Raw genomic sequence first — 12921 nt, 5'->3', positions numbered from 1 at the left:
AGGCTCTCTTTTCTGCAACAGCACCAAGATGGCTGTTCTCTCAAAGGAGTATGGCTACGTCATGCTGACGGGGGCTGCCAGCTTCGTCTTGGTCACCCACCTCGCCATCAACGTGGTCAGGGCCCGCAAGAAGTACAACGTGGAGGTGAGTGCTCAGGCTGGGGGGTGGGACGGGAAGGTCAGAGCCAGTCTGTAGGGGACAGGCTTAATGTAACGCCTTGCTTATTTTGGGGTGACTTGCTGACGTTTCCTGCCCCCACCCAACGGGTACAGAAGGGATGGAGCTGCCGTTCTGGCTCTCCAGATGGCACGAGCAGAGCTCGGGGTTTGGCACATCAGGTGCTTGGCACCGAGAGGAGACGGCTGGAAGCAGGAGGCTTTGAGCTGGGGAATGCTGACGAGCAAGAAACCTCACAGCCCTTTTTCCCCACTGTAAAAGTGGCTGGCGCAGGGCTGGGGGAAAAGGGTGGTGGAACAAAAGAGACAGGAGGGTTTCTCGAGCTCGGAGGGAGGCACATGAGACGTCTTGCAAAGTGACCTTCCCTCAGCATCCATGGGGGAGCCCGCAGGGCTGTGGGCTGGGTGGGGGACGGCCGATCCAGCCCCATGAGTCAGGGCGATGGCATGTGGAGGCTGCTGTGCCACTTGGCTCCTTGGCACTTCTCTCTGCTCTGTCCCCCTGGGTCACTGGGGGATGTGGCAAGAAGGGGTTGGGAGCAAGGATAGCCCCGGGAGCGTGCTGTGGGCAGTGGGTGCCCGTCGGGGTGACCCCCGACTCCTACTGCACGCAGTCAGGATTACAGCAGAGGTGCCCGGTGTGTGTGGTGCTGGGAGAAGCCTCTCCAGCCAAGGGGCAGCTCCTCAGCTCTGCAGCAGTAGGGAAGGCAGTGTCCTTCCAGCCTCTTCTGGGTGGTCCCCTCAGTAATGCCGCTTTGCTCTCGGTGGGATTTAAACGAGGAGGTCACCAAGTACCTGGCTGTCTTCTGTTCAAAGCAGGGCCACCTCCACAGGTTGCTCAGGGAGCTCAGGAAGGGGCCTGGGGCAAGCAGGAATTTCAACAAAGCATTTGTGGGCCACGGGGCAGGAGACAGGCTCTAACTTGCAAACGCCAAGTCGATCCCGGGAGCACTTATGGCACACTGGGCTACCTCTCGCTGCTGGAGAACACCAGGTTCTCGAGGCCAGACCACCCTTGCTTATGTTTTGCTGCTGGGTTTTGTTTTTTTGGCAGTATCCAACCATGTACAGCACAGACCCTGAGCAGGGACACGTATTCAACTGCATCCAGCGTGCACACCAGAACACGTGAGTACCACGAATGGATGCTGACCTTGAAAATACACGGGGCTGTGGAGCAGGTCCTACAGCTAGAGACTCTCTGCTGCCAAGTGGTTGGGATCAGGCTCAAAGCTTGAGGAAACCACATGGCCAGGTGATGCTTAGTGGTAGGGCCGTGCTGACTCCCTACCATGCCATAAACCATGTCAGACAGGGCTGTGAAGCAGTGTCCTCTTCCCCAGTGTCCTCTTCCCCAGTGCCCAGCTCTTCGCCACCATGAGTGGATCTTAAGATACTAGAAATCTCATTTCCAGAAGAGCCTTTCTAGGGGCTGCTGATCTGTTGTGCTGCCCCCATCTCCCTGAGGAGAGGGCTAAGTCCACCCAGCTACGGTGGACCAGGCTGTAACAGCACATCAGCAGAGTGCTGGGAGGAACAACTCCTCCTGGATTCGGAGGTGGTAAGTGGCATTTAGCAGAGTCTTAGGGCACAAAACAGAAAGAGTAGGTGGCCTTAGAGAGAGGCACAGACAGGAAGAAGTCCCTAAAAGATGCTCAGATTCCCTTTTTCCTCTCTCTGTGGCCATAGCATCAAGCATAGTTCTCCTGAGAACAGAGACTCATAAGAGCAAGGCCCAACAGAGACCTTGGCAGGGGATGCCCACAGCTTCTGCATTTCTAGCATTTCCTCTTTGCAAGCAACCTGAGCACAAACACAGCCTCCTCACCTTTGTTTTCAGGTTGGAAGTTTACCCTGCCTTCCTGTTCTTCTTAGGCACCAGTGGGATCTACTACCCGGTAAGTGATGCTCCAGTGCAGGTCTGCAGGACAGCACTCTGCCCCTGGCTCCCTGCTTGGGGGGCAGCAGGCCAAGCTAGCCCCTCTGGAGGCAGCAGGCTGCTTCACTAGCCACATCACACTTCACAGCTCTGCCCCTTCCAAAAATGTAGTTGTAGGTGGTCTCGTGCAGGGGAGCTGCGAGTATTTAATAAACTCATTAATACTGCTTCAGCTTTAGACCCCATTTCTTCCCCTAATGGTGCTCAAACTGAAGCATTCACAGCCTCCAGTTCATGAGTGAGGTTGTAGTTGTAGGTGGTCTCGTGCAGGGGAGCCACGAGTATTTAATAAACTCATTAATGCTGCTTCAGCTTTAGACCCCATTCCTTCCCCTAATGGTGCTCTGTTGGACAAACTGAAGCATTCACAGCCTCCTGTTCATGAGTGAGAAGGGTCTCTCCAACCCTGCCTGGCTCTTCCAAGCCCTGCAGGGTCCTGCTGGGCTTACAGCAGCACTACTCAGCAGCTGGTCACGAGGAGGACAGGAACCCTTTGCTCCCCTTCTAAGCACACTTTCATGAAGCACTTATCTGATAAGAATAGATGGGGAACATGGTAATCTTCCCACTTAACTTCCACCACAAAGGAGGTGTGGGAAGGATCAAAAAAAAAAGTCTGGATTATTTTTAAACTGAAAGATGTAGACAACTTGTGAGGAGGCGGGCATGTGGGAGAGGCCAAAACCAGTAGGTCTTTCTTTGCCACCAGTAGACAAATCAGGCCTTTCTTGAATATTCCTTTTTAGAGAGAGAAGGAGGCACCATAGGCAAATCTGTCAAACTGGAAGTTTGTAACACCTACAGTGGGAAGCCCTGTACACTTGCTGGAGGCAGTGGAGTGGGGCTTGGGGCAACAGCAGCCTCCAAGACCATGGCAGATGGCCTGGCTCACTAACTGGACAGTGGTGAAATGAGATTCAGCACCTGCTGCCTGTGTGACTTCACCATTTCTTGCTTGGGAAGAGCTGTGCTGCAAAAGAGCAAGGCTCCACAGCACGTTGCATGCTACCTCCCCATAGGTGTCATGAAAGCAACTCCTCCTCTACAAAACTCACCCTTATGTGCTGCATCAGTCACCCACCACCACCAAGGTGACACCCACCTGGCAAGGTCAGGACCCATGCTGTAGTTGGTGATCACTTTGAAGCAGGGCTGCTGTAACAACTAAGCACATTTAAGTGGCAAGTCTCCAAAACCTTTAATGCATCTTCTTTCTCTCTAGTGCACTGCCACAGGGCTTGGTGTCACCTGGATCATTGGGAGAATCCTTTATGCCCACGGCTACTACACGGGAGGTAGGTCTTTACCCTGCAGCACAGAAGGTTCTTGGAAACTCGGGTCTACAGTGGCTTTAGGGCTCTTTTCTCCAGCTCACGCTGAGGAGTGTCATGGTTTGGGCCATGAGACAAACAACAGATACTACACTCAGTCATTTGAAGCAGCATAAAGCCTCCAGTTGGGGTGTGGAGAAAAAGGGTGCAGGTCCACAGGCTGCTAACTCTGCAGGACATTTTTCCTACTGATGAAGAGCACTAGTCTAATAACAGCACAGACTGAGGGCAGGTACATGGCCCCAGCTGCTGTTCTGCCTTCAGGTATTTCTCTAGTTCCTGCTCCTTCTTTAATTTTCAGGGTGGGTTAGTCTCTCGGTGATGGGCTGCTGAACTGACAAAACATGTCTTTTTTTTCCAGATCCAAAAAAACGAAGGAGAGGGGCCATTGGTTCAGTTGCACTTCTTGGGCTGGTGGGCACAAGCATGTATTCAGCTTTCCAGCACCTCGGCTGGGTCTGCCGGGGCTAACTGACCATCCTGATGGCTGTCCAGGAAACTAAAGAAAGTTCTGTTGTCTTCTCTTTTAGAAGTTTTCATTTCCTGTTTGTGTTGGTTTTTTTTTTTCCTCTTCATTCAATAAAAGGAAGTTGTCAATTCTGTATTTTCATTCTAAAGTTATACAGAGTTTTCTTAAGTTTTTCAGAATGCTGGAATGCCTCTGGGTTTTGGAAGGACTAAAGAATTCTGCCCATCAGGCAGAGATGTCCTAGCTTTTATGATTTTAGTGACCAAAAAAGCCTTCTTGCAACACGTTTAACCCATAGAGCAGCAGCCTTATTTCTGGCCCCCCCTCTATTCATGCCACTCTGCAATAAGATGTTCCAGGGTTAATATTTATTTGATTGCTAAAAAAAGATGTAGGCAAGCATTTACAGTTGTTGCTTCATCATGTTTATAAAGAACAGTACAGTTTATACTGTACAGTATAGAGAACTATAGGAAAGAAGTCAAATAGCTTTCATTGAAGAGAGGGAGCACTCTATGCTACACTGGAGCTTGCCACTGCTCTGGTTACACTCCATACTCTCTGTGTGGAGATGAATTCTCAGGGCCATAGCTGTCCCAGGCAGCATCAGCCCACCATCCCCACAACATTTTGTCCCACCTTGGAAGTGAGGTTCAGATAGAAAAAACAAAACTTGCGCTTACAAGAGGGACAGAGGGAGTAAACAATCCTACCCTTAAGGCTTTTATGTAGTCAGAGAATAGACAGAGCCTATAGCTACAGGATATCAATGTGTCCAAGAGCTTATATGTGCACTGAGTGGGGTCATACCTGTTAAGAAGACAAAACCAAAGTGGACTGAGGGTGGAAGGCGATGGGGTTCAAGGCACACAGCAGGGGAGGCAGCCTGGGCCAGGCTTCTGCCACTGACAAGCCTCTGGCAACACTTAAATAGTGGCACAAGCTGCTGCTGACAGCCATATTGCTGCCTCCTACTCTTGAGGTTTCCCTCTTCCACCAGCCAGGGCTCAGCCTGTGGGTCTGCCCTGTCCTGTGTGTGCATTCTCCCTTGCAGGAGCAGGGTGGCTAAATGCTGCTCCAACAACGTTCCCCCTCCAGGCACTTGGAATTTTAGAGCACTTTATTGCTGGGTACATGATCCACATCTCTGGCTGACAGGCAGCAAGTGGCTGATGCTCCCTTGACGAGCACCTGAGAGCCCTTAAAACACAGATTCCACATCACCCATCTCCACGCAGACAGTCTTCAGCTGCGAGTAGTACTCGATGGCTGCCCGCCCGTTCTCTCTGCCAAATCCTGCAGGGGACAAGCCAGGAGTGAGAACACAGCTCCAGGTGGTGCCAAGGACCACTCACACCCCCTGGCACCAGCACGAAGTTCTACCACAACACAAGCCACCTCATGGTAGCACCTCTGATGGAGCCCAGAGTCATAAATGGTTGAGTTCAGCTGCAAGCAAGGCCATGTACATTAAAGCTCGCCTCCTTGCTTTCCTCAGGACGAGGTTGCAATCCATTCCTCAGTTTCCCTTTCAGCTCCCCGTGGTGGCATTTGCTTCTTAGAGGCACAGCAAAGCCCCAGCGAGAGAAGGCTCGTGTCTGCCATCACAGAAACCAGCACCTCCTCACCCCCGTGCAGGAGGGCTGAGCCCAGGGGAGGCCAAACAGAGCTTACCTGATGCCTTGTACCCTCCAAAAGGCAGCTCCACGGGGCTGACGTTGTAGTTGTTAATGAAGCACATCCCAGCCTTGAGAGCAGCCACTACCCTGTGAGCCTTCTGGATATCCCTGCAGGAAAAAGGCAATTCAGCTGGATCCCTTCCCATTCGTCCCCTCCTTCCCTGCCAGCTGACATCCCACTGAAGAAAGCCCAGCTGGTCACAGTGGTTTTTGGAGCCCAACCTACCCTACGCTGTCTCTGCCTGCTTAAATCATGTAGCACCTATTCCCAAAGACGCTTAAAACTGCATTTGAGAGGGCAGGACAAGGACACCAGCAAAGCAGACTGCGCCAAGCAGCCAAGAGCCATCTTTGCATGCTTTCAGCAGCGTGGCAGGCTCCTGGTGCACCTCTCCTGGAGATTCAGGAAGGCAGGCAGCAGGCCAAGCACAGGCTGGAAGGAGTCTGAAGGACAGCTGGGCCCACCTAACCCCTCAGGAAAAATTAGGAGGAGATGTGCAGTCATGTACAAAGTTCCATTTTGGCAATCCCTTGCTCCAGCTTTTCTGGAAGAGGGTATCTATGCCCGTGCCAGGTATCACAACAGGAGCATCAAATACTTCTCCTCCCCTACCTAGACTGCTTCCACACCATCCAGGCTACCCAGTCATACCTGGTGAAGACACCACCTGCCAGGCCGAATTTGGTGTTGTTGGCTCTCTCCACGACCTCCTCCTCCGTGTCAAACGGCAGAATGGACATGACAGGCCCAAAGATCTCTTCCTTCACACAGGTCATGTCATCCTTGCAGTTCCCTGGAAGCACAGCAGAGCACATGTGCTTCAGAAGGAAGAGTCAGCAGCAGAACAGCCTGTGCATTCAGCAACCCACAGAGCCCTGGTGACAGCACTCAACACAATATGGCACAGCCCCCCAGCTTGGCTAGCAGAGGAGCTAGTCCCACCCCACATCTCAAGGCAGCAAAGGCACTAACTGCACGTGTCCTGTCAGACCCTCCAACAGCAGAGACTTCTCTGGACACAGTTCCTAGGTGCCTCAGCTCTCCGTAGTGTACCCAAAACAGTGCCCGTCCACACTGTGGATGTACTCAGAGACAGGTTATGGTCCAGGCCTGAAGGGACCTCCAAAGGTCATCTAGTCCAACCTCCCCGCAGTCAGCAGGGACACCCCCAACCAGACCAGGTTGCCCAGGGCCTTGTCGAGCCTCACCTTGAATATCTCCAGGGAAGGGGCCTCAACCATCTCCCTGTGCAACCTGTTCCAGTGCTCCACCACCCTCACAGTAAAGAGCTTTCTCCTAATCTCCAGTCTAAATCTGCTCTTCTCCAACTTAAAGCCATTGCCCCTTGTCCTGTCACTGCAGGCCTTTCTAAACAGGCTCTCCCCAGCCTTCCTGTAGGCCCCTTCAGGTACTGGAAGGCTGCTATTAGGTCTACCCGGAGCCTCCTCTTCTCCAGGCTGAACAACCCCAGCTCCCTCAGCCTGTCCTCGTAGCAGAGGTGCTCCATCCCCCTGATCATCCTCGTGGCCCTCCTCTGGACTCACTCCCTCAGGTCCACGTCCCTCCTATGTTGAGGGCTCCAGACCTGCACACAATACTCCAGCTGAGGTCTCACCAGAGCAGAGCAAAGTGGCAGAATCACCTCTCTGATCTGCTAGCAACAGTTCTTTTGATGTATGCCAGGATGCGACTGGCCTTCTGGGCTGCAAGTGCACACTGTCTGCTCATGTCCACCTTCTCATTCATCAGCACCCCCAAGTCCCTTTCCTCAGGGCTGCTTTCTAATACTTCATCCCCTACAGCTTTCTCCAGAAGAAACTCAGCAACACCCACGTAGAAGACTGTAGTATCATGAACAGGAAGGGTCATACCTAGCACACAGGGTCGCATGTAGTAGCCATTCTTCAGCTTCGGGTCATCTGGCACGTACAAGTCCCCACCACACAGCACCTGTGCCCCCTGAAAAAGAGCCAAGCAGAAGGTAGGCAGACACATCCAGGAGCATCCTACTCAGCTGTTGCAGCTCTGGCTGGCCAATAGGTTTACAGTCCTATCAGACAAACCATGCCTGTACTTTCCCTGGTGTCTCTCCAGGTCAGGACTTCTCACTCATAGATCAGAGTCAGGGAGTAAGACCCATCCTAAAAGCCCAAACAATGCTGGTTTGGGGTGCAAGTGCCACAGGAGTCAGTGCAGGTTGGAGGGAAGCAACTAGAACTAGGAGCAGATCCTCAGCTGGCATCACATTAACTTCCACAATTTCACATGGTGTGAGTTCCCTCATTAGTGAGTCTACCAGTCCCTTGGTACTCCATCTGGCAAGAAACACCTACCTCTATCAAATGCCCCACTTTAGAGATGGGGATTTCTTCCCTCCTCCCCGATCCCTCTTCCTGTTTGCAAATCCTCCTCTAGCTCTCCTGGCTTTCACTCGTAGTTCCCCTTCTCCAGCACAACCCCCAAATTGGCTACACCTAGTCATATACCTAGGGCTGACATTTACATCATCTTTATGCTTTACCATAAAAGCTGGAGAAAAAACAAAAAAGCCTGGGTAGATCTTACTGCTCTTAAAGAGATTGTTATCAGCAGGCTGTAAATTTGGCCTTTGATCCTTAGCAGGCTCTTTCTCCAACCAACAAAACTGGAAACCAAATGAGATAACAGCCAAGTGTGCAAGGTGTCACCACAACTTAAAACCAGCCCAAACGTTACGGATTATCCCATTTTACACACTGCCCTGCTGGGTATCTCACAATCTCTAGAACCTGGCAACATCAGGATACGAAAAGCCAAGTCACCTTCAATGCTGATTCAGAGACATGCACTGGGTCACTTTTAATCTAGTGGCCCAAGACACCTGTCGAGTAATTCAAACACAACAAAAAAACAGCTTAACTGGGAAGGCATGTGTTAGGAAAGCAGCTGCCTGTCTGCCTAACAAGAAAGAGAGACACTTCAGGGCACTCACAAAGCAGCATCACAATCTCACCTGCTCCTTCGCCTGCTTGATAAAGCCCTGGACACGATCCAGGTGGGGCCGGTTGATGAGAGCTCCCATCCGTGTGTCTTCCAGAAGCGGGTCTCCAACTTTGATTTTCTGGGTGCGTTTCACCACCTCCTTTGTGAAGGCATCCAGGATCTTCCTCTCCACAAACACCCGTGTGCCGTTGCAGCAGACCTGGGACACAGGACAGGCAGCTCAGGATCAGACACAGAGCACCTGCAGCCCTTCCCCTCTTGGGTCCTGCTGCAGAGCCTCTCAGAAAAACCCCTCCACAGCTGCTAAAATACCTAACTTGTCCCCAGGGACAAAGATGACTAGATTACCCTGCCGCCCCTGACTGCACTGAACAGTTCATGCAGAACATAGTGGTATTGATGCCACCACGTGGCAAAAATGCATCAAGTCACAAGCAGCAGAGAACTTGAGATGACTTTTCAGTTCCCAGAGATGACCCTGGTAAGGCAATTTTCCAGCCGGATCACACAAAACCTGCAGCACGTGTGGAGATCCCAAATTTTGGATGGACAGACCCCCCAGCTCAGCACACCAGACTGGAACCTGCTGAAACCTGTGGACACGTACCTCACCCTGTGTAAGGAAGTTGGCCATGAGGGCTCCGTTCACGGCGTTCTCCAAGGCACAGTCCGAAAAGATGATAAGGGGGGATTTGCCCCCCAGCTCCAGGGTGACTGGTTTGATCCCTTTAGCTGCCATCTCCATGATCTGAGGGAAACAAGGACAGAAGAGCCAAGTGACCCACTGGTAAATGGGACGCTGGTGGAAAGAGGCAAGAGACACTCAAGAGGAGAGCTCCCATGGGGACCTTCACCAGTAACAGAGGCAGCACGAAGGGCAAGCTGGGTTTCCTAGACGTGTTTATTTCAGACTGGGGACAGTCTCAGAGGGATTGGCATTTGGTTGTCATTAAAGATAAAATCAACAAAACCTGAGGAGTCATTTGCAGGAAGTCTTGTGCTCAGCAAAAGCTGAGGATGGACAGCTGTAACTGCATCTGTGTCACTGCACCCCATAGGTACGCGCACACAAGGAGAATTCAAGGGGCAACATTTCTCCTCTTTCAAATCAGAATTTATTTTTATAAGCCTTTTTAGGAACTTGTCATTTTTTGAAAAATATATTGAGGGTAAGAAATTCACAGAAATTAACTTCTTGCTTAAAAACAGTAGATTGTATACAACTAAACCAAACTATTACTGGCAGAAACGCTGACACATTTTCCCAGTGCTGCTCTGTCTCATCTGCCCTCCTCCCTAAACCAAACTATTACTGGCAGAAACGCTGACAAATTTTCCTAGTGCTGCTCTGTCTCACCTACCCTCCTCCCTACACAGATACCCACTTTAGCAGCCCAGAGACTTCACTGCAACCAGGGGCTAAACAAGTGACGACCAAGGGGCTCCTCTGAAAGGACCGAGTGCCCAAGGCCATGCCCAGTGGGCTAACTGGAGCCCCAGTGTAAACCTCCACGTGCAAACTCCTTGCTCAGACCCCAAAATGCCATCTTGCACCCCTTTCCTTACAAACCCCACGCACAAAAGCTCAAGGAGGTATCGACATCCACAGCACACCAGAAAGGCTGGCACTGCAGACCTCTTGTGTCTCTGAGAAGGTGCCTTTACCTTGATGCCAGTTGGCACACTGCCAGTGAAAGAGATTTTGGCCACATCTGGGTGATGACAGAGGAACTGGCCTGTGGCCACTCCACCCTGCACCACGTTGAAGAGCCCCTTGGGCACACCGGCCTCTGTGAAGATCTCTGCCAACCTCACCACCGAAACAGGGGTGAAGGGAGAGGGCTTGAAGACCATCGCATTGCCTAGGGGAACCCAGACAGAGGGAAGGTGGGGTTAAGAGCCAAACTGCTTTAGGCATAAGAAAAGCAAACAAACAAACCACCCAACACAATGAGTTTGTCTCAAAAGATCCCAGAAGATCCCCTCAAGAGAGGAGGAAACAGTTCCAGCTGAACTCTGCACCAGTGAAAGGGAGGAACTGCACCCTCCTGCTGGGAAGGGCCTGGGAGAGATGTGGGTTAAGAGCCAAACTGCTTTAGGCATAAGAAAAGCAAACAAACAAACCACCCAACACAATGAGTTTGTCTCAAAAGATCCCAGAAGATCCCCTCAAGAGAGGAGGAAACAGTTCCAGATGAACTCTGCACCAGTGAAAGGGAGGAGCTGCACCCTCCTGCTGGGAAGGGCCTGAGGGAGATGGGGCTGCTGGTCCTGCACTGGACACATCCAGGAACCTTCCTTGTCCAGTACAAAGCCAAGCGATTTGCCTTTTTCCTGATGCACTCCTTCCCTCTTCGCATATACCATGTTCCCACTTCCATTTCCTTGCAAGAGCAACACCCTGAAGGTTCTGATAATCCTTCAACACCTCCTTCAAGGGAATCTTACACCTTATCCCCAAAATTACTCTCCCCCACCAAAGATCGTTTGGTTTCAAAGAGAAGCTTGCACGGGCAGAGCGTCTCCATTACCGCAAGCCAAGGCTGGGGCAGACTTCCAGCAGGCAATCTGGAAAGGATAATTCCAGGCTCCAATCCCAACACACACCCCAAGGGGCTCTCTCCGAGTGTACCCAAAGGATCCCCCGGGAAGCTGGATGTGTTCACCTGCAAAGAAAAAAAGACAGCCCGAAGGTAGAGAAGAGCAAAGTCCTTTCCCATTTTACCAGAACCTCAGGGGCCAGATTTCGCTTGGATTGGGACCAAGAGTCCCACAGCTTTTACCCCAGCGAGCTCACAGAAGGTGCATAAGTGCCCACTGAGCAGGGCAGCACTAGGTAGAGATCTCTGAAAATCCTTCCAAGACCTTCAGGAAAAGGAGTAGTCCATCTTTTAGAGAAATAAACAGCAAAGATGGTCTCGTGCCACGGAAATTACCAGAGCGTACGAGCGGCAGGACAGAGAGTAAAGAGCAAACTCCAGTAACGTTCTCACCAGCTAGAGATCCTGCCAGTCCTGCATAATACTCCAGGCACTGCCACGATATGTCGATGTCCACTCTGGCTTCAAAGATGGATTTCCCATTGTTGATGGTTTCCAAGGTGGCAATTTCTTCTCTTTGCTCCTGCAAGAGTCACAGGACAGCGACAACACGTTAGAGAAGCCCGTAGTAGAAGACAGACAGCCGGTTTCCAAGGTGGCAATTTCTTCTCTTTGCTCCTGCAAGAGTCACAGGACAGCGACAACACGTTAGAGAAGCCCGTAGTAGAAGACAGCTGCTTCTCCAGCATGCAACTCCCAAACAAGGCTCTGCCATCAGTAAGCCAGGCTGCGGGGTGAGAAATTGTCATCTCTAAAAGTTGAGCATGCAACTCCCAAACAAGGCTCTGCCATAAGAAAGTGTCATCTCTAAAAGTTACAGTCCCAGCTGCTATTTTATCAGTTTCCCAGTGGGAAACTGACCACAGGGGCATGTCAAACAGACAGTGGCTGGGGTTCACTGCTAGTCCAGCCTTGCGTAACGCCCCTGCTTACCTAAAAAGATGAGCAAACCTGAGGTTAGAAGCCAGCTGGCAAACAAGGATTAAGATTCACAGAACTAAAATGGGAGGAACAGCCCAACAGTAAGTTCAAAATGGATGCAGAGGACTTAGTGAAGGATGGACAAAGCAAGGCAGCTGGAAAGTGCCCCTTAACAGACCGTCTCCCGGGCAGAAATACCACCCTGGTGCAGAAGTCTGGCAGAGAGAAAGTAGTTTTCTTATCGTGTTTACACGCTGGGGGAAGGAGGTCTGGTTTCTGACAGATCTGTGCCTCAATGGGAGTCAACTCCAGTGTTCAAGAACACCCTACCCCACAAAGAAGTTTGTGATAAAGCTAGTTTACTTGCATCCTCTTTCCCACATGTATTATCTGGTGTCTAAGACAGAAACCAGCATTCCTGCATTTTTTTTATTGCTAAAACAAGACACGTGACAACGGCGTCCCACAAGCTGAAAGTTCAGTAACGTTACAGGTATGCAATTTCAGCTTTGAAATCACGTGCAGTGAAGCTTAGTGTTTGGAGGTGTGAAATGAAGCATGAGCCTTGCAAGATTTTGAGTGTCTGGCTTCCGTTTTATGCCTGTTAACAGAATTAAGTAGAGAAGGTACACACCGGCCTTGAACAGAGCGATAAGACCAAAGCCCTGCCCGACCTACTGTCTCTTCTGGTCAAAGGTGCATTTAACCCCTGTGCTCCTCCTGGAGCTCTGGAAGTCCTCCTGGAAGGTCCCAACAGCCACATTAACCCACAAGAAAGCTCGGAGGTGGAACCACCCCTCTCCAAAAGAAGGGGGGGGGGGG

At 51.3% G+C, this 12921-nt stretch overlaps 2 protein-coding genes across 2 annotated transcripts in view; one reads left to right on the top strand and one right to left on the bottom strand.

Annotated features, from left to right (window-relative positions):
• Positions 1 to 4064, top strand: MGST3 (microsomal glutathione S-transferase 3). Its single transcript, XM_014943370.1, has 5 exons — positions 1 to 145; positions 1232 to 1305; positions 2018 to 2075; positions 3339 to 3411; positions 3809 to 4064. Exons 1-5 carry the CDS (start codon positions 29 to 31, stop codon positions 3916 to 3918), a joined length of 432 nt encoding a protein of 143 aa, XP_014798856.1. The 5' UTR covers positions 1 to 28; the 3' UTR covers positions 3919 to 4064.
• A 201-nt stretch (positions 4065 to 4265) lies between these two features.
• The window catches only part of ALDH9A1 (aldehyde dehydrogenase 9 family member A1), a 10417-nt gene continuing 1761 nt past the window's right edge, over positions 4266 to 12921 (bottom strand). Inside the window, exons 3-11 of the mRNA XM_014943588.1 lie at positions 11572 to 11701; positions 11110 to 11244; positions 10244 to 10440; positions 9186 to 9326; positions 8589 to 8777; positions 7468 to 7555; positions 6248 to 6389; positions 5591 to 5703; positions 4266 to 5212 (exon numbers count right to left, since the gene is read on the bottom strand). Coding sequence (XP_014799074.1) covers positions 5118 to 5212; positions 5591 to 5703; positions 6248 to 6389; positions 7468 to 7555; positions 8589 to 8777; positions 9186 to 9326; positions 10244 to 10440; positions 11110 to 11244; positions 11572 to 11701 — 1230 coding nt within the window. The 3' untranslated portion in view covers positions 4266 to 5117. The remainder of the gene's footprint in view (positions 5213 to 5590; positions 5704 to 6247; positions 6390 to 7467; positions 7556 to 8588; positions 8778 to 9185; positions 9327 to 10243; positions 10441 to 11109; positions 11245 to 11571; positions 11702 to 12921) is intronic.

Source organism: Calidris pugnax, unplaced genomic scaffold (genome assembly GCF_001431845.1).
Source record: "Calidris pugnax isolate Ruff unplaced genomic scaffold, ASM143184v1 scaffold63, whole genome shotgun sequence".
In the NCBI taxonomy this organism is placed as follows: Eukaryota; Metazoa; Chordata; class Aves; order Charadriiformes; family Scolopacidae; genus Calidris; species Calidris pugnax.
Note: the sequence above shows the minus strand (reverse complement) of the source record. Positions and strands in the feature narration are given on the sequence as shown.

What these genes read in the sequence shown, in the direction of transcription:
- MGST3 (XM_014943370.1), top strand. Translation starts at nt 29, where the DNA reads ATGGCTGTTCTCTCAAAGGAGTATGGCTACGTCATGCTGACGGGGGCT. An exon ending in GCAAGAAGTACAACGTGGAG is followed by an intron (nt 146 to 1,231) that starts GTGAGTGCTCAG and finishes TTTTTTTGGCAG; the next exon opens with TATCCAACCATGTACAGCAC. An exon ending in CCAGTGGGATCTACTACCCG is followed by an intron (nt 2,076 to 3,338) that starts GTAAGTGATGCT and finishes CTTTCTCTCTAG; the next exon opens with TGCACTGCCACAGGGCTTGG.